Below are 20474 nucleotides of genomic sequence, written 5' to 3'. Positions count from 1 at the left end.
GTGGTGGTGGTTGTATACCCTTCATGGGGGTGGCCCATTCCAAACGAGTTCACGTCTCCGCCCCACATTCATTCATGACTACTACTTTCTCTGTAGTCTAGTCGTTACCAGCTAACTTTTCTGTGTTCAATCTTCGCTGGTCAAACTACGTTGGGCGGCTTCATTTATCTTCATTTCTATACTTTCTTCGATATATTTTTTTCCTTAGAAGTGTTACTCGTGTTTTTGATTTGTACTTCTTCTATTTTAGACTTTCTTTTCCCTTCCTTCTTCAGCTCTTATCATTTTCCTTAAGCGGTAGTGATAGGATGATGAAGAATTCGACTAAGATTTGTGCTCCATTAATGGCTCAGTCCATAGAGCAGATGGTATTCGAGATGGGTCAGGCAAAAGCTCAGGGTGCTGACCTCGTTGAGATTAGGCTGGACTACTTAAAGAACTTCCGGCCTCGTCAAGACCTTGAAATCCTTCTTAGAGATAGGCCATTGGCCGTGATCATTGTCTACAGGTACGTTAATATCCAAATGATTCCTTCTCTTCATTTGATTGTCTCAGTGTTGTTTTTCTTTTGTTCTGTTCTGTTTCTTTGGATTTATAAAATGTTTCTTCGGGGTATTTTGGTTTTGATCACCATGAACGTTAAGTTGGAAACAGTTATTAGAAAGAAAATAATAGCACTTGAGCGTTGAAATAGAAACTGTTTTTGGGTTGTACTACCTCTTTGAGAATTCAATGCGATGAATTACTTCTTCTTTGTATCAAAGGTGTGAAAGTGGAATGAGCTGTGCTTCCTTTTGAATTCTGCATCCTTCAAATTCCATCTCCACCCGGGGAATATTTCAAAATCCTCAAAAACACATAATTGAAGGCTTAATATGCTATAGTTTCCGAGTTGTCAAGGAATGGAATCCATGAGTTTGTTGAGTTGTCCAAAATCTCAATTCCATTCCTACTTCTTCTGTGATCCAAATGTAGCATGATATCTACATATTTGCAAGTAATGGCCAATGGGCATTCAATTATTCAGATTTTTTATTTTTTTATACATTTATCCTTATAAAGTGTAGCCATTTTGTGTGCGAATATATTTTATCTAGTATATATGCATAATACACTTTTCACATATGAAAAATATCGGAAATTTTAAAATATAGAAATGCCAAACTTTTTGTCCCAAATTTAATAGGAAACTTTCTTAAACTTTTGGATGTTTTTGTCATTTAACTTAAAAAATATATTATGAAAAAGAACCAAACTTTTGGATGCCAAACTTTTCTCACGATTCCTTTATTAAATTTTAAGTGTTTTTTTTTTCCTAATATGTTTGTATACTGCACATATACATCCAATACAAAGAAATGGTAACAATGATTAACTAGTTTGTGGTCGTAGATTGCCTACCAAAGTTATTCCTATTTGTTTCAGTCATCAGTGAAGAGGTTTTGTAGAACAACTGGTCATGTTCATGGGACTTGTTAGTGCATTACTGCAATAACAATATCCTCTTGAGATTTCTTTCAGGCATCAGCTGTTGAAATTGGCATGATAATGTGAACCCAGTGCATCAAATTTTACTTTTTGTATGTGAAAGTGAATTGGTTTGTTTAGTTCTTTTGATGCCTTGAAAGAATAAACATTTGGGTAACTGCATCTTATCAATGAACCACTTAGCTCATGTTTATATGGTTGAAAATAGTATTGCTTTTCCTTTTCTTTCAACTGAAAAAAAAGTATTAACTTTCCATTGGTGATTTTGTTTAGAAAGTTCATATTTATATTAAATCTCACTTATTTCTTCCAGAACAAAATATGAAGGTGGTTGCTATGAGGGTGATGAGCGTAAACGATTAGATGCACTTAGTTTAGCCATGGAATTGGGAGCTGATTATGTAGATGTTGAGCTGAAGGTAGTTCTCAAACATGCTATTTTGTTAATGAATTGTTGGAACAAATAAATTCATCATGCCTCCAATATCATGCTCTTTCTTATATGTCCCTAGTTGATTTATGTACTGTTTTTATTGAGTTTTTCATTGCCTAAAACATAAATTTTGTCCATACCTAGCCTTCCATGGATCATAAAAGGACATTTATTGCTAAGAAATATATATATTTTTTATCACTAGGAAGAAAATAATTTTATTAAAGTACGGCAGTTTAAGTTACATAAGAGAGGGTGTCCAACCACCCAAAAAATAGAAATGAGAAGCAGAGCCCAAAGGATTACAATAAAGCCCAATACAATTGCTGCCTATTGATCCCCTGTTTAGCTAATGTGTCAGCCATCCCATTTGCGGTCCTTGTCCAAGTAAAAGTGGCATTTAGATCCCTTGCCAGGCTTAAAATTTCCCTTAGAGAATGTCTGTAGATCCTAGGTACATTGCACCCATTGGTAGTCCAAGAAACAACCAGCTTTGAGTCCCCTCCAACCTTCAAGTTTTTTAAAATTTAATTGTTTAGCCAGTTTTTGGCCTTGTAGCAGTGCCAACAGTTCAACCTCTAAAGAATCCCCTACCCCTGTAGGTCCTGAATACATAGCCATCACTTTGCTTGAGGAGTCTCTGAAGACACTACCAATACCTGCTATTCCTGGGTTTCCCATAGAGCTCCCATCAAACTTTAGTTAATTTTGTTGCTCACTGGGGGATTTATTGCTAAGAAATATACAAGTGGTGGAAATGGGATTGGTGAAGGGCCTGGTGTGCCGGTCTATATCAGATGCAAAGAAAATGTAAAATTCAAAGACAAATCCATTTTAGTATGTACAAACTCTGGTTGTTTTGTTTTGGACTATATTTTCATTTTAACTTTCTTAAGAATGTGAATAAACTTCAACCAAACCTGTAGTTTAGTTGGATAAGGTCAAATGTGCATGTGTGTGTGTGTGTGTGGTAGAGTGTTTGCTAGTTGGGTTGTTTAATTGAGTCTAAACAAGAAAACGGGAATTCCATGTGGCAGGTTATTCCTAGATTCATGGAAAAAAAATTGGCCCAAAAGATCTTTCCATGGGTTCCATGGTTGGATAAATCAGTGTGGATTGTAGGATTCAAAACATGCTCAATCTGGATGGTTCCCTATCTGATAAATGGTCTGGATTGGACAAAACTTTCCTCCATGTGGTTAAAATAAAGTAGGTTGTGTAAGAACATTTCTCCCATTTAAGGTCCATTTTCTCCTCAAACCTGATTTACTTTTACCTTTAATCCATTTTTTATCAATAACAGTGCATATAGATTGGCATTATTAAATCACAAAAGGAAGTCTTACACCCATGATAAGTAACGAGGAACAAATAAAATATTCATATCCGATAGATGGACAAGGAAGAAAAAGGAAAACAAATGGTTAACTTTCACAGCTACTGCAATTATAATAAATATTACCATGTCTCAAATTATTTATCAGAATCTGTAAATTCACACATATTGCTTCTTAACAGGAAAGCACAATAAAGAGCTGCTTAGGGATCAAATAATTATGCTTCTATTTGCAACCATATTGTCCCTTACATAGAATAACTAGTTTTGAACTCTTTTTCTTTTCATGTTTCTGTGAAAGGATGAATCTAACAAGAAATAATAGAAGGATACATAAAGGTCTTTTGCAGGAAATAGAAGGTAGATGTGTGATTCCAAACTACCATAGCATTGAATTAAAGCCTCTAATCTGGCTCAATTTGGAACTTTCATATCGTTGTATGAAGTTTCCCTTTAGCCAACTTGGATATTTAGTTTGTTTGAACATTATAAATTCAGTAACATGGAAGGAACATCTGAACAAAATCTTTTGGGTTGAGTGATCCATAATGGACTTAATTTGTATTCAACTCTCTATGTATGTGTGCAGCATAAATATAGCTTGCTTCTGGATCCACTCACTCAAGATAAATTTGGTAGTTGATGCATTGAAAGGAATAATTGTGAATGACTTTATATTGATTAAATTATTCATTAATGTAACAAACAAGAGAGCTGTAGGGCTTCATTGAATAATTGTGAATGACTTTGTATTTATTGATTTGTTGTCAGAGCTGGGAATCAAGCAGAGAATAAAAGGTGGATTTTTCTACCTCTTTATTACATATTCTGGTAGCCATGCTTCCATATATTAAATTTCATATCTTGAAAAATCTCATGTTATCCTTGCTTTAGCAAGATTTGTAACATATCCTTGTCATCCATGTTTACTTGAATGCAAATTTGTACCTTTTAATGTACATCAGTTAATGCTGATTGCTGAGTATGTTCTTTTATATTCATTACTTAGATTGACCAGATTATTTTATAAGTGTATATTATAATTTATTAATCTAACATTATGTGTCATTTTATTGGTGCTTCCTGAAATCATTGTGTCAGATAGCTCAGAACAGTATTTGGATACCAAGACATATATTGCTCTCCAAGCAATATAATTGTACAGTTTATTTAGGTTTCATTGATCAATTCCAAATAGATTTGAATTTCCAAGATAGAAGTATCAGGTTCAGTTAGTAAAATTCATTGGAATCCTCAAATTTTCCCTGATAAAAGATTGCTATTACAAAACCGCATGGGTGAGAGTAACATTTTTTTAATGTGTTTGTTATTCAACATGCTATCGGATCTAGGATTTTCTTTGATATATTTTTCATGATTCAGGTAGCATCTGATTTCACTTCTGCTGCAAGTCCAAACAAGCATTCAATTGGAAAATTAATTGTGTCGTGCTATGTGGGTGGTCAAACCCCTTCAAAAGAAGATCTCAACAATCTTGTTGGGGAGATGAAAACTACTGGAGCAGATATTGTCAAACTTGTCACAGATGCAAGTAATATTACAGACGTAGCCAGGATTTTTCCCTTGTTTTCATATTGCCAGGTATGACACGAAGGATATACTTCCACATAAAATACATTGAAAACCCATAACATATAACCTGGTTACTTACAAATTTGTGGCCCAGAAAGAAATAGTCTATTCATAGAGTATTATACACTTAATGAATTAGACATGATAATAAAAGAATTACAATTCCCAAGAAAAAATATCCTGGTTTAGTTAAATGGATTTAATCCAGCTATGAGAAGATTGACATAGGTCCCGTTTGGTGTGTCTTTCCGCGTGCTCTTTTGTCTGTTTACAAGTCGGGCAGACCACGCTGTGGTCTTTTTCTGTTTGGTTCGTAACAGATCTAGCCACCAAAAGTCGCTGCGCCGAAAAGACGTGAGAAGCCCATTTTGAGCTGATTTCAGGAAGCTCCAAATGGAGATTTTCGTGTCTTTCTCGCTTTATTCTCGTGTGGAAAGACAAAAAGACGGGTGGTTGCCAAACTAGCTTTGGGCTGCTCAGATCTTCATGCAAAAACTCAATGCACCTTTTGACTGTCAGAGCTACCAGAAGATCTTCCCAAAAAGACTTGCCAAACGGCCCCATAGTTAAGGAATTCTTTATGGACTTCTGTGCTTATATTACTCATATGATATTTGGTATTGTCATGACATATCACTATCTTGGTTTTTCTACCCACAGGTTCCATTAATTGCGTACTCTAAAGGAGATAGAGGACTTATAAGCCAGCTTCTTGGTCCAAAGTTTGGTGCTTTTTTAGTCTATGGATCTATTGGAAGCAACTTGGCACCTGGCTTACCTACCTTGGACAGCCTTAGACAAACTTATATACTTGAGTATTTAAACACAGATACGAAGATTTTTGGGCTCATTTCAAATCCAGTAGGCCACAGTAAAGGCCCCATTCTACATAACCCTACTTTCAGACATGCAGGATACAATGGAATTTATGTCCCAATGCTTGTTGATGATCTCGAGGAATTCTTTACAGTTTACTCTTGTCCTGACTTTGCAGGTTTCAGGTATGCAACCAGTTACTTCAGGAGAGGAAACTCTTTGTTCTTGTAGCAAAGTTTTTCTTTTTTTTTTTTCAATACTGAGAAAAACAATTTCTCTTTTATTGATTTTACCATATTTTTAGTTCATTTATTAGGATTTGGTTACCATAGATTGTTTCTCTTCTTGATACCAAATTAAGATTACATTACATATACCATATGCCATCTAAACTTTAGGGGCCATTATTTGGTATAATGGTAAAATGTCAGGCTGCCAAGCATGAGATCATGGGTTCAAGTTTGAGACTGGCCACTTTGTGCAAAAAAAAAAAAAAGCCAAAAGTTAGGACCATATCCAGACTACCCCTCCCAAGAACCCCAGATAGCTGGGAACAACATTGGGTAATGGGCTTTATGTCATTTAGTTTTCATTTTTTTTTCTTTTTCAAGAAGTAAACTAGTTTAGTTGACAAAATAACAGAAAACTTTCTGTATTGAGTAATTATTAACCAGATTGGATAGAAAAGTACTTGCTTTTTATTTTCTCTGATTTGGTTTGGACTGTTAAGTCCATCTTGAAGCAAATTTTGTTCTTGAAATATGACCTTTTTCTTTGGAACCTGATATGTTATTCGGACCTCTTTTTCTTAATGAAGTTTGATTTATTTTGTCATTCTTGTGAACTCAGTGTTGGAATCCTATACAAGGAAGCTATTACCAGGTGCTGCCATGAAGTCCATCCACTTGCTCAGGTCAATTTAGTGGTTTCAGTTGGTAGATCAAAACTGCATTCACCTTACAATTTCATATCTATACATATGCACGTATACAGGCATTTATGTAGAAAAGTATGTACACATGCATGTGTTGGAAGAAGGTTAAGTAGAGAAACTTGCTATATGAACCAGCCTATTTCTGCCACATGGAAGAATCTTGTGGTCAATCCCATCCATCAATTGGGTAAGTTGTCTGGGTTTGCCATGCTTTGCAGTCCCCATCATCCCCATACCCCACTTTTTAGTGGAGCTTTACCCAATTAAAAACAGCCATTCAAAATTTAATTTTTTTAGTTTTGGAAAAGTTCATAAAGAAGAGCCTTGCTAGAATACATGACTGTTTTTTAGGTTGAACTTTTCACCCATTAACAAATATTAGAGAAACACAAGGGCTCTTTTTGATTCCCCAATGAAGTTTCCATGTGGAAAATTCCTGGGTCATTTATACACCTTCATTAAGCAAACTGACTAGCAGTTCATGTCAATAGACATATAAGTGCGCATGTATATGGTGCCTTTACAATGTTCATTTGAAAACCATGGTCATAGTACTGTAAATCAGAACACAAGATTTTAAATATTGGCTTACTCAAAAATTTAAGGCTCTGGTACGGTTTAGTTTAGTTAGGGGTGTAAACGGATTGGATTCGAATCGAATCAGGCAATATCTGACTTTGAATCCAATTAGAAAACTCGATATCCGATGGATATTGAAAATTAATATTTGAATTCAGTTCAAATTCAACCAATTAATTATTTTAGGTAATTAATAAATATATAAAATAAAATTTTATTTATATAAAGTATATAAGTATATACATTATTTATATAATTTAATTATTATATAAAAATTGAAATATTTTATATATTATATATAAGATCTAAATAATTGGTCGAATTCGGATATTTATTGAATCGAATCAGGTCATACCCAAAGTCGAATCCGATTAGCTAATGGGTATGAACAAGATATCAAAATTCAACTGATTATGATATTCGAATTATCCAAATTCGATTTGATTATGTTGAATCTCGAATTTGAAATTGGATTTTTGAATACCGTTGACATCCCTAAGTTTAGTCATCCCATGGATGAAACTCAGTCATGTTTTCGAATGACAATTAAGTGGAATTAGATTGCTTCATGTGACAAGAATTTCCTGTAGACCTATGATTTTGAATATCCTCTTGTTGTTGGCTCCTTCATCATGTCAAAGTTCATACTTCATAACAATGTTGTCATTTTTTTTCATCCTAACTTATAAATTTGATAAATTCTTTTCCACCTTAACCTTAATCATAGCCATTCATGTTGCTAGTGACAGTATCTTGATAATATATGATAGTTTCTAAAACTTCACATGCTTCATCAGTCTATAGGAGCTGTAAATACAATTATAAGGAGGCCTACTGATGGGAAACTGATTGGTTATAACAGACTGTGAAGCTTCTATAACCGCAATTGAGGATGCACTTAGAGGTACTATCATTGACATAACAGTTGCTCTAATCAAATTGCAGCCTTGTCCTTTTCTAAAGGGCTCAAACTGCCTTCTCATTTAGATTTATGGTTAGTATATAGTGTCTAGTGGCTTCAATAAATGGATGACATATCCTAAACCTACTTTCCCACCCAGGAAAAACTGTAGATAGCTCCTGCATATTTGGGAAACAGATTTATGAGGATGAAATGATCTTCTATTGGGAAGAGAAAAGGCTCTAGATCTAGGATTCTTTGCTATTAATTTTTAGATTTCATGGTTTTAGTAACCATCCAGTTATTTTCAGCTCCCAATTTAAGGAGTATCATGCTGGAAAAGTTCCTGTAGCTCAAAATCTCTAAAGAAAGGGATGAACTTTGTTTATTAATAGATACACAATTTAAAGCTTGCAGCAACGAAAGGAACTGAAAAGGCATCACTCACTTCTCCAATCACTGGGAAAATGTTTGTGCTTGTTGGTGCTGGAGGTGCTGGAAGAGCATTGGCATTTGGTGCCAAAAGTAGGGGGGCAAGGCTGATAATTTTTGACATAGACTTTGGTAAGATACTGAAATATCTTCTCTAATATGATGGTGGAGCATGTCTCTTATCTTCTGATTTTATCCAATCCTTTCTAACCATCATGGTTTTATTTGAAAAGATAGAGCAAAGTCCCTGGCCTGCTCAGTTTCAGGGGTAGCTCATCCTTACAAAGATATTGCTAAGTTCCGTCCAGAAAGAGGAGCAATCTTTGCAAATGCCACCCCATTAGGCATGCGTCCAAACAAAGATCGCATTCCTGTTGCTGAGGTTGCTCTTAACTTTTCATTCAGAAGTCAAGACAGAGTACTTCTAGAAATAAAAAATTTAATCTTTATTTGTTTGATTAGGATACCTTGGGAGTTTACCAGCTTGTATTTGATTCAGTTTACACACCTAGGAAAACCCAATTGTTGAAAGAAGCAGAGGCTGCTGGAGCTCTCATTGTGAGTGGAGTTGAAATGTTCCTTCTTCAGGCTATTGGTCAGTTCGATCTATTCACTGGAGGAGAAGGTACTAATTTTCTCCTTGTTCTGCATTCCATACCTCTAAGCTGACAATGCAAGTCTTGAATTTGTTTCCAATTCTTACTGCTAGGAAGACTATGCATCTAAACAAGAATGTAAGCTAACCATTTCAAATAATCTGCATATTATATCTGTTTAAGGTTCATAGTCTTTTTGTGTATGCAGCACCAGAAGGGTTCATGCGAGAGATTGTTTTAGCAAAATTCTGAGTTATTGCATTGAGAACAAATGCTGTGGCATGTAACTTCTTGCTTATTTATAAGTGAGAATTCAATGGAAATAATACAAGAAGCATAAGATGTTGGTTAAGATTTTCTATTAGAGCTGTATCGACTGTCAAATGGTGCTGAGCTCGTGGAGGGCTCTAATCAATGTAATAAAATTACTAGTTCCTATTGATTAATAAAGTCACTTGATCATAGAATCGTGACATACTCATCTCATCTCATACATATCAATCAGAAACAATCAAAATTTCACAAGTAATCCACCTGAAATGGCTAGAACTTAAGGCTGCATTTGGTTTGACAGAAAATAAGAGGGAGAAAGTTGAGTTCTTAACAAATTGTGTTAGTAGAAAGCATGAAGGAAACAGTTAAATCTGGTCTTGATAGTGATGATGAGTATTAAAAAGTTAATCTTGTAGTTATGCATTTTGTTTTTTTTATCTTCTCGTTTTAGGAAATTATCCACAGCTCTAACATTTCAGCTATGAGTTGGCTTATTATTAGTATTCAACCACCAAGTGAATTAGCATCCTGAATCTTTCTTCTGGTATGAAACTTAAAAGAAGCTGAAAGAGCCGTGACATCTGATATGGATTCACGCGTGAAGACCAGGGTGCACCACGCAGTGCAGTCCAAGTTAAAAGGATGAAAGCTCCTTGACACCTCAGTGCTTCCAGGAGACTGGCACCTCTGTCATAAGTTAGCATGGATTTCTGCACCACATACAGGGATGTATGTCATGAGGCATGACAGTCGATCTGAAAAGATCATGAGCAATTTTTTGATCACCCGTATCACTGGTAATGTTTAGCCTCTTTGTCCCTGTGAATATTCACCTCGTACCCACTAGGCCACTAGCTCAACTGAGTTGCCCCAATTCCCAGAAGTGGGTCCTTCAAATCAGGGATGGAAAATACTCCTGCTATACGGACAGTAGGGTTTTCAGTTTCTAATCAACAACGTACAAAAAGGGTGTTATTTTATAGTGGATTTTCACGTAGAGAACTTGGGTTTGCTGAGTGGTTCAACCTTAAACTTATTGGCCTGATAAGAAATTAAGGGTCCATTTGGTTCACAGTTAGAATCAGAATCGGAGTGATCTATTCCCATAGTTTATTTGATTCAAACAGAAAGCAGAATGAAAATTGGAAACAATTGGAATGGGTTTTCATGCCCAGAGGGGGCGGGAATGGGCATTCCCTCAAATGGGGAATTGCCATTCCACCAGTTGGAATTAGAATGGCCCATTCTGATTCTAATTCCAGATCCCTATTTTCACAAACCAAACGGGCCCTCAGAACTCAGGCTGGGTTTGTTATCCTGGGTTTTAAAAATCTGAGTACACTAATGTAAAATTGGAAGACAGCCGTGCTTATGAAAAAAGCTGACGACTATAAAATAATTTATATCAACATATAAGCCCAATTATAAAAGGAGTTTTCTTCTCTAAATCAAAAAGCAATCAACTTGGATTATTTGCAAATAAGTGATTACTATCTTAATGAACCATGAATTCCTGGGGTACTATATTCATGATTCTTGTCCCCTTCTGTAATTGAATTGATATTCAACTAAATTGGTTATGATTTCAGTACATAGATAATTGGGTTGATAAACTTGAAAATCTTAAAAAAGAAAAAACAGATGCAGATGGAGATGAAAGGGTAACGACAGACTTCTGAGGTTGCTTGGTAGCATGAACTGTCAATTTGCAGTGAATACGAAGTGATGACTGACACTACAAATTGCCCTTTCAAAGAAGAAATATTACTGGCTATTGGAAGTGCTTATTTTGAAGGCCCACTCATCAAGTGGTTCTCCACAAATTGCTTTCTCCTATATAGGAAATTTAGGCTGCATTTGGGATGCCAGAGATGACATTTGGTGAAAACAAGCCCAAAAAATGTATTTCGAAGAAGCCAAAAGTTTGGGTTTATTACTTCTTACGTTTTGGAGAAACCTATTTATGAAGAAAAAGCTAGTTTAGGATGATCACACCAAATACTCAAGATGTGTTAATCTAATAAGCATTTATTCATAAGCCTGTTTAATCTGTGTTTGGAAGTGCTTTTAAGCACTTACCCAACGCTTAAAAGATTGGGTAAATTGCACTAGTCTCCTCTTCAGTTGAGCAATTGCAATCACCTCTCCTTTTAACTTTCTACTTTCTATTACAGTTGGAAGTAGACCCCCTCTGACAATCTTCCAAAAAGGGCATGAAAACATCCAAAATACCCATGCAGTTACTATTAAGACTAGTTTCTCCCAAAAAAAAATACGAACTTTATGAACAATAAAAACAAAGATAATTTAAAATTACAACCCTTTGAGTGATTGATATAATAGACAAATTTGAATCAATTTCAGAAAAGAGATTAAAAGGGTTTGGGACGGTGATTCATATGAAAAGAATTTAGAAAATAAACAATTTTGTCAAAAGCAACTGCACGAGTATTTTAGTCATTTCCATGCCTATTTTGGAAGATTTTACCAGATCAGAGGATATGATTGCAATTACCAAATTTCAGGAGAGGTGATCAGTAAAAAAACCCAAAAAAGGCACTTCCCAAAAAGCCCGTTTAGAGAAGACCTCGAAATTTTGGACTTTTTACTTTCGGAGAAGCGCTTTTATAAAGAAAAAACCTGTTTAAAATATCACACCAAACACTCTTATAAACACTTATTTGAAAATTCTGTTTAAAAACAAGAACCTACACCCCCCCACTTCCCCAAAACACCGCGGTAGACTCCTACACCTCCAATTAGAATTTGAATTTGTATGTGATGAATCGTTTCTTTCAACAATGGAGTACGCAATTGGGTACATAAATGATTGATTGATTGATTGTATTTATAATTTTGTATCAAGCTTCAGCTTGGAATCCCAAACTACTGTGCCCTGAGGGCTTTGGAGAATTAGACTCCTTTGGGGATTTGGACGGTACAGCAGTCATCGAGTGCTGTAATGTAACAGAGGGGGCCTTTCCGGCCACAGAAAGGCATAGAGCGTGGAAATTCCAGTACCAGCTTTTCAGTATTGATGGTACGAGGGAATATGCCTAATCACCTGCCCAATGCCGCCGGGAACCGCAGGAAAGGACTACTATGTCCAGGAAGGGGTTCAGGGCTGGGCTGAAGATATTCCATTCAGCTCTGGATAAGCTATTTAAAGTCTGTTTGGGATTGGGAGGGCCTTTACACAGTGGATTCTGGCATGAGGAAAGCCCAACTCAGTTCAAGCAACACTGAGCGTCCCATATCAAAGCAGACAGCCCTTCAAATGACCAACAGTCAATTTGGGCTTTCTAGATGTGGGACCCACACTGGAAAGTCAGTGGCGCAGCTGCACCTCAGCCCTCCCAAACGGGCACTGAAGGGATTAGTCTAATTTGCACCCACCAATTAAGCTGTTCAGCTTTGCTCCACAGAAGAAAAACCCATTGGAACAAAGCAAAGGCCGCCCATTTATAGGAGGAACGAAATACATCTTAGGCCATCTACCGCAGTACCCTTCACATTATTCCATGTATGTTATGGGAGAGAGAGATTCAAGAGATTTTCATACTTCTCAACTCATCGACCTCTTCCTTTGGGCAGATTAACATCTTTCGCACCATGGACCGGAATTCCCTGCTTTGTCAAAAGAGAGAAGAAAGAAAAATATGGAGTCAGCTTCAACTTTCAAGTGTTTGGATGGAGAATTGCCACCAATGACTAACCACTGTAACAAGAAAAAGAAACGAAAATAATACTTAACAGCCATGAAGTATCCCCCATCAACATTGTGTAGCCTTCGTTATCTGTGTATACAACCTCCCAGCCATTGCTTTGGTCCTTCAGCTTCCCATTGAATTCGAACATTCGGTCAAGCTCATGTACAAGTTCATCATACCCATTGAATCTTGTGAGGTCCACCGATCGCCCAAGAGCGGTCCCATACTTGTGGACCTGATGCCAACACAAACCATGTTTGTTAGAAGGAGCACACTTGGACACATTGACTCAAGAACAGTTTAGAGCAGAGCACTACGAAGTTAACCTTTGTGCAACTCCGGGTAGTAACTGAGCAACAACTTTTGCATGGTTTCTCCACAAGGCCACCAGATCCACTGGAATTAGATGACTTCATATTCTTGGATGGCTCTGAGAGCTGCACAGAGTCTGAAGTGCCCGATTGGGATGCCACCATAGGAACAGGGGAAGGATCCCAGACAACGCCAGGAACCATGGTATGTGATGATAGATGCTCCATTGGATTTTTAGTTAAATTGACACCAAAGAGCATGCAAGTGCCACTGCGTTTTGGTTGGGTAGATGGCATCTCAAATAATTCCCCAGGATCAGGAGCCCTCTTTCCTTGAAATCCAGAACTCTGGGAACCAACATCTGAAAAAGAGCAATTCCCGGACACATACAAGGAAAATGGTGTCGGCCAGTAGCCATTCAGTCCTGAATCCTGTGAAATTCCATTGGGGATAGGTAGGGCATTGCCAGGATAAAGATACAGTGGATCATGCATTGGAAGGGACAAATTATTCTCCAACGCCATTTGTGCCTGAACTTTATCAGAGCTTGGGGGAGTAACCAAGTGCAACAAAGATGCATTCTGTATGCTTCCTAATCTGTGAGCACTTGTGGCCCCAATTTCTTGACCTTGCAAGACCCCTGACTGTCCCTGAGCTGGTGCATGCTTGATTGAACGCTGTGATAAGCCTAAACAATGGAACCAATCCAATTAGATGAGCCAAATGGAATCAATAACATAAACCTGAGGACTCGCATAATCCTAGAGAATGGGACTAGTTTTTTCAGTTGCAAATCTTATCCAGACTTTCATGCCGCAGGTGTCAAACCTTTTAAGAAGGCAGCTAATGATAATGTTTTCTTTTTGGTAACTAGAATTTATGTTTCAAACATCATTTTGAGGTTGAAACTACAAAGGAAAATCAAAGACTACTGACCATCCGCCACTACCGTAGTGGATGATTCAAGAGGTGCTGAACGCAGAGTACGCATTCTCTTTGATTGTGGTAGAAATGAAAGTTGTCTCACGTCACTGGCTTCAAATGATTCAATCTTCCATGGAGAAACCCTGTCAGGAAATACAACTGTTGTAGGGGTTTCATCCCACTGTACCTACAAAAAGATAAAACCGATCTTTACTTGAACAAAGAAAGCAACAATTAGAAGAACAGACCCTTAATAAATGAAATGACATAAACAATGATATAATGGAAAAACCAGCAACCTTGAGACACCTCCACTTTGAACCAGGCCAGCTAACTGGGTCAGCATCTTCTATACCAACTACAGTTCCTGCAAGTCTGCATTGCCACAGACACAAATATCATTAAGCATAACTCAAGAAAAAATAACCATGCAAAAGACCCACAAGGAAGTGGTTTCCTCACCTTTGCTCTGGGCATTCTTCAGACTCGATCTTCATCCTGAATCTCATTCCAATTGAATGCGAATTACTAACTGATGTCATGTATTGATCATAAGGAATTATGAATTCAGATGGACTTGTCCTGTGGAAGATAATTACAATAAATACAGATTTTCCTCCAAGCAAACCGCTAAATTACAATCCCCATCCCCCAGATGACATGGTAATTTCTTTACCTAGGCCGGTAATATACAGTGAACATGGTCCCAGTAGAAATGGCATGGGATGCAGTGGCAAGAATGCCAAGTTGCATGCTATGACCAGATATGACAGATGTTGAAGTATTGTTTTGAAGCTTCATAGCACGACGAACTCCAACACGAAGTTCTCCACTTTCTCCCCTGAGAAAAAAAGATTTTTTTAATCTAACCAATGAAGAAACTGATTGTGCAATAAACCCATAATTACAAGATGTTAGAGATGGAGAGACCTAAGGAAAATAAAAGTGTCCCCAGCAACAAGCCTCTTTGCACTGACAAAAGTACTCCATCCACTGGTAAGTAGATGTCGCTTTGGTTGACCTATATTTGTGAAGGGAAAGCCAAAATTAAGTCTAAAATAAGAAATCTAAAAAATTACGTCTAAACATATAGTTTGATGAACTGGTTATTTCATGATGAAATACAATCTAAGGGTTAAGTTGAACCATAGGTGCCCACATTTATTAAAACTTGCTAGGTGAAGCTCACCACGATATATGTGGCGGAAACGCCACTCTACCCCTTGAAGGTCTTTTGCTACCAGTTCCTGTGATGGCGGTTGCTTGGACATGTCCTACAACAGCAAGGAATAAGTTATCTTTAACACCTGTATGAACTTATTTAAATATTTAAAATTAAAAAGAATTAGTCAAGTGTAAACGACTCCATAAGGAAGGAAGTCCATATGAGGTCCCAAAAGAGTCAAGCAACATTCACAGAGAAACACAGTAAGCCAAGAAAGCAAAAAATAGCGTAGCTTAGCCAAATCCTTGTTACTTGATAGGTAGTAAACTAGTAGCACATTCAATATTTCCAATGGAAGACCCAGGAAGGACCATTCATCATCCTGAAGAATTCAGAGCCATTTGCATAAGGGGGATTGGAGCCCTTGAACCCCATCCCATGTCTATGGCAGCATATAGACAGGTGCATATCTCATGATTTCCTGTCACAGGCATTCCTCTATATTCATGCTTAAACTTGATTGGAGATGCCAAAATTTTGAAAAAATGGTTTATTTGAATCCGAAACTGTAAAAGCCTACTAAGTACTGACCAGAGGTGGAAGGCATTCATCAGCATGTCTCTTAAGAACAGAGAACCCGCCATGTGTGCTTGTATCAGATGCAGTGAGAATCTTGCAAAAGGAGTACACTTGAGGCCTTCGAGGAAAAGACTTAAAATTTCCTTTATCCAGACTAGACTCCTCCTGATGCATAAATCCAAAACCATCACCATCTAGCAACCCACCAATAAACAAATAAATCGCAATCAATCATGTGGGTATACGAGCGATAAACCAATTTCAACAAGAAGGTAACCTTCGTCTCTGGAAGCAATGTTACTTGGGCGTACACCTCATCTGTCTCCACTTCAGCCTGCAAAACCACGAATCAGAAACAAGAACACCAATTAAGTACGCTATTAGCAAACAACACAACAATCATCTCCCCACCTAAACTTGTTAACCCACACAGATTACTGAAACTGAATTAAAATTGTGAAATATGTTTTGTGTGTTCAGACCTTTAGTTCAACGTTGACAACCCTGCAGAGGATCTTTGATGGGAGACTGTAGATCGGCAATGGCATAGTACGGTCATTTGATGTAAATGCCTCAACCTACAAGGATTAAGGATAATAAATACAAACTAAGAGAAGAATGACTTCGTTAAATTGTTCATCGACGCTGAATTACATGAAGAATTAACAGTGAAAGACAGGCAGGGGAGAAGATAACCTGTTCGATGTGTCCTTGAGGGAAGTAGAAGACCAGCTCCCCAATTCGAGGAACAGTAACGAGGGGACCAGCGCATGCATGCCAAAGCTCCCAGTACAGTTGATCTTTCTCCTCTGAATCGGAACAAGAGAACATATTAACAGAAGACCCAGAAAGGTTATAAGCAACCCATCTTTTTTCTTCCTCCATTAATTAACAAGAACACAGAAAACCATTTCCCGGTGAAGACGAAACCACGTTAAACTTGTTAATAACATAAACAAATCGGGAAATAATTATTAAAAGAAACAGAAATACACAGTATATCACACGATAGATGATCCAACCAAACATAGATATACCACCAGAAACCAGAAAATTGTAAAGGAAATGGGAATCTTAACTCGAGTTTCAAACAAAGAGAAGAACAGGAAGGCCAGGGAAATGTAACACCAATGGCAACTTAGAGTGAAAATTCCAAATATATATATATATATATATATATATATATATATATAGAGAGAGAGAGAGAGAGAGAGAGAGAGAGAGAGGGAGAACAGTCTTCTTCTAAGTTCTAAACGATTGAAACAGAATTCTCAACGAAGGAGAAAGAAGATAATAAACATCAAAATGCAGTAATGCAGCTCTGTTTACTCTGTTGAGGAAGGAAGAAATAAAAAACGAAAAGAAGAATAAATAAATAATTAGAACCTTGAAAATGGGAAAGAAACAATGGAAGAAGAGAAGACGCCCCAAAAGTCCATTAGTTTAATGAAACCTTTTCCTTCCAGAAACAAAGAAGAACAACAATAAAATAGTACCCAGATGCCTCCCAGCACAGAACACCACCTTAGAAGCTACAGCAGCTTCGACAAATGAAATAAAAAGAAAAACCACCAACAAATCACAAGAAGAAGACGAAGAGGAAGAATAAGGACGCAGACACGCCACCTTTTCTTGGAGAACCCATGTCCCGCTTATTGCTGCTACTGTCCTCGTACCTCCCTTCCAAGTTCAACTGCTCTCCAACAATGGCAGAACCCATCCCCTCCCTCCCTCTCTCTCTCTGAGAGATCAAGAGAGTACGAACAGTTCTGAAAAACGAAACAAAATGCAACAGAGAAATGAAAGTCGACCCTCGAAACCTCACCAGACAGACAAAGAGACCTTTATAAAATCAGGTGCCCTACAGAGCCTTCAATGTGGGACTCTACGCTTCACCCACTCCCTTCTCCCTTCCTTTTATACTTCCTAGAGTGAGAGACTGAGACAGAGACGAACTTCTCTCTCTCTCTCTCTCTCTCTCTCTCTCTCTCTCCCCCCTTCTGTAACGTTTAACTGTTCAAGTGCTCAACGCCTTCTCATGTACACCTGCGATTGCTTGCTGCCTCATTGCCACCGTACACCCATTTCTCTAACCACGAGTCAACTTTTGTAAAGCCGAGCGCGCGTAAAACCCTCTTAACCTAAACAGCTAAACTAACCACGGTTAGTTTTCCCTCCCGCCGACCGCCGGCGATTCCTTCATTGTATCATACTAAGGTTTCTCTCTCCTTCACACGCTTTTTGGTTCAATGAATACAACCCACGGCAAACTAGCAAAGATCATTTCCCGAGAATCATTGGATTCGAATATTTTGTGGGGTCTGGTTGTGAGTATTCCTGTCCGGTGGCTGATTAGAGGTGGCCCTGTCGTAAGGACTGTCTCATGTTATCAAGACCGAAAAGATGGAAAGTTGGATTGGGCGAGGCGATAGATGGAAAAGAGAAAAAGACAAGCCACGGAGATAATTAGAACGGCGAAAGCGACACGTCATCGAATCGAAGCATGCCAGGGCATTGATGGAAAAGGCGGCTCCTCCTCCTCCTCCGCCTCCTCCGTTGGCGCTCAGCGCCGTTAAAACCGCCGTTACATTAACAACCGGCAACCGTCCTCCCGTTAGCCGTAACGGCGTTACTTTCCTCAACTGTTGCCGTTTGGCTGGCAGGGTCACCCAGAAAAGCCTTTTCCGTTTTCCTCACATAGCCACGTGTACCGACATAGCCACGTGTCGCCTGAAAATTGAAAAATATTAAAAGAGAGGAGACCGGATCTGCTCCTAACACACGCAGGGCGCATCACACCGACCTCACAGAACGGTTACGCCCCTCTCTCTCTATATGAAATATAGCGTTGGACCCATTATACAGAGCTTTCATTTCAAGCACACGCGAGGTTTGCTCTGTTTCCTTTGTCTTTCTCTCTTTCTCTCTCAGAGAGTGTGAAGCTGTGAGGCTGGCTAAATCCGTTACAAACTTTATTTGAAAAGGAACAATTCAACTCAGAATTGAATGTAGAGCCTGTGTACGGTGGATCTTGTGCATCATGTGGGGCCCGCAATGCACAAGATCCACGATGCGCATTGGGTAAAAAAGAGCAAAAGTATTATTTATATTTATATATAAACCAATTTAACAATGTTCTTTGAATGGAGAGTGGAGTGGACACCCAATTACTTTGATCGGCTTTTTCTGTTAAAGCTTTTTTTTTTTTCTTTCTTTCACTTATTCAACAATTTAGCCATGAATTTATAAGATCACATTACAGTGGAAATAGTCATCATTATCATATAAAAATTACCTAAAGTAAATTATTTACTTCTTTTTACTTTATATATTAATTAATAAGCATTAAAATGTAAAATAGCATTAAACAGTAATGTGACTTACAAAAACTAGAATGCTCAATTTTGTTGCATAAGAAAAAAAAACTTTCTAATTCTAGAAACAATTTTTCCTTCACGCTAATTTTATGTTTATTCATATTTATTCGAATACTTTCATATTTCGGAGTTAAATACAAAAGACACTTTAGCTAACTATGTTTCACTTAGGTAAAATACAAATTAGTATTAAAGCATATATACAAGTAAATACCAATGAAAGAGAAAACCTATATATGGCTACCATGTTTTTCCACTTATTATACAATCATCTGATTTAATAAAGACTAAATTGATGAAAATTATGACATAAGAAAAAAACTTCATAATTTTTAGAAACAACTTTTTTGCTTCAAGCTAAATTTTTAATTCATGTTTATTTGATTATTATCAATTTATCAGAATGAAGTAGAAAATTACTTTAGCTAACTATGTTTCACTTGGCTCCAATTATCTTTCTTTCCCTAGCTTTTCTTTCAAAACAAACATTAAAAAAAAAATCCTTGGGAGAATGAAAGTTTAATTCTTGTATGCCAAAAAACAACATATTATACACAAAAATCCACATCATATGTCATTTCCTTTATCCTCTTACTCAACCAAGGCTTCTCCTTTCTCTCTCTCTCTCTCCCCTCAAAATACAATTTTTTACATTCCCAGCTTGCTAACTCAACACCCCTATTTTCCTTAAACCTCTTTCTCTCTCTTTATTCACCTAAATTGTTTCTTCTAAAATTTTTCCTAAATTATCTCTCCATATATATCAACTGCCCTAATATGTCTTAAAAAGATTCCATAAATAATATGGAAAATTTTCGATTAGTACCCTGTACTTTGGGCCTAGTGCCACTTTGGTCCCTGAACTTTAATATGCAATGATTTAATACCCGAACTTCCAAAACGTGTCAATTCAGTATCTACTGTTAACCAACTGTTAATTAGTCGTTAAGTGGCATTTAAAAAAGACACAAATGCCCTTCGAGTGCCATCTAATTTTCTTTATCAACCATCCAAATGTGTTGACAA

General features: G+C 37.3%; 1 protein-coding gene and 1 pseudogene across 3 annotated transcripts; one reads left to right on the top strand and one right to left on the bottom strand.

Moving 5' to 3' along the window:
• The first annotated feature begins 247 nt into the window (after positions 1-247).
• LOC148861667 (bifunctional 3-dehydroquinate dehydratase/shikimate dehydrogenase, chloroplastic-like) lies at positions 248-9583 on the top strand (annotated as a pseudogene). The gene is made up of 10 exons (XR_016112269.1): positions 248-508; positions 1802-1907; positions 4641-4859; positions 5511-5851; positions 6516-6579; positions 7977-8083; positions 8498-8644; positions 8746-8894; positions 8975-9137; positions 9317-9583. The product of XR_016112269.1 is annotated as a bifunctional 3-dehydroquinate dehydratase/shikimate dehydrogenase, chloroplastic-like (transcript).
• A 2441-nt stretch (positions 9584-12024) lies between these two features.
• LOC148861666 (auxin response factor 2-like) lies at positions 12025-18153 on the bottom strand. Of its 2 annotated transcripts, none has more exons than XM_088982240.1 (14): positions 17698-18153; positions 16768-16880; positions 16554-16649; positions 16349-16405; positions 16084-16236; positions 15487-15601; positions 15258-15348; positions 15004-15168; positions 14790-14909; positions 14627-14702; positions 14340-14514; positions 13418-14091; positions 13136-13326; positions 12025-13008 (listed from the first exon to the last, which is right to left on the bottom strand). In XM_088982240.1, the coding sequence occupies exons 1-14, from the start codon at positions 17789-17791 to the stop codon at positions 12927-12929; spliced, it is 2202 nt and encodes a 733-aa protein (XP_088838366.1). In that variant the 5' UTR covers positions 17792-18153; the 3' UTR covers positions 12025-12926. The 2 variants fall into 2 exon arrangements, with proteins under 2 accessions (XP_088838366.1, XP_088838367.1); XM_088982241.1 differs by having other exon boundaries at positions 15517-15601.
• Between the last annotated feature and the right edge of the window lie 2321 nt (positions 18154-20474).

This window comes from Nelumbo lutea, chromosome 4 (assembly GCF_056320005.1).
Source record: "Nelumbo lutea isolate HS-2025 chromosome 4, American lotus-T2T, whole genome shotgun sequence".
NCBI classification, from domain to species: domain Eukaryota; kingdom Viridiplantae; phylum Streptophyta; class Magnoliopsida; order Proteales; family Nelumbonaceae; genus Nelumbo; species Nelumbo lutea.
This window is presented reverse-complemented; position numbering and strand designations above follow the sequence as displayed.

What these genes read in the sequence shown, in the direction of transcription:
- LOC148861666 (XM_088982240.1), bottom strand. Translation starts at nt 17,791, where the DNA reads ATGGGTTCTGCCATTGTTGGAGAGCAGTTGAACTTGGAAGGGAGGTAC. An exon ending in CATGGGTTCTCCAAGAAAAG is followed by an intron (nt 16,881 to 17,697) that starts GTGGCGTGTCTG and finishes GTTCCGATTCAG; the next exon opens with AGGAGAAAGATCAACTGTAC. An exon ending in CCTAGCAAGTTTTAATAAAT is followed by an intron (nt 15,349 to 15,486) that starts GTGGGCACCTAT and finishes TCACAAATATAG; the next exon opens with GTCAACCAAAGCGACATCTA.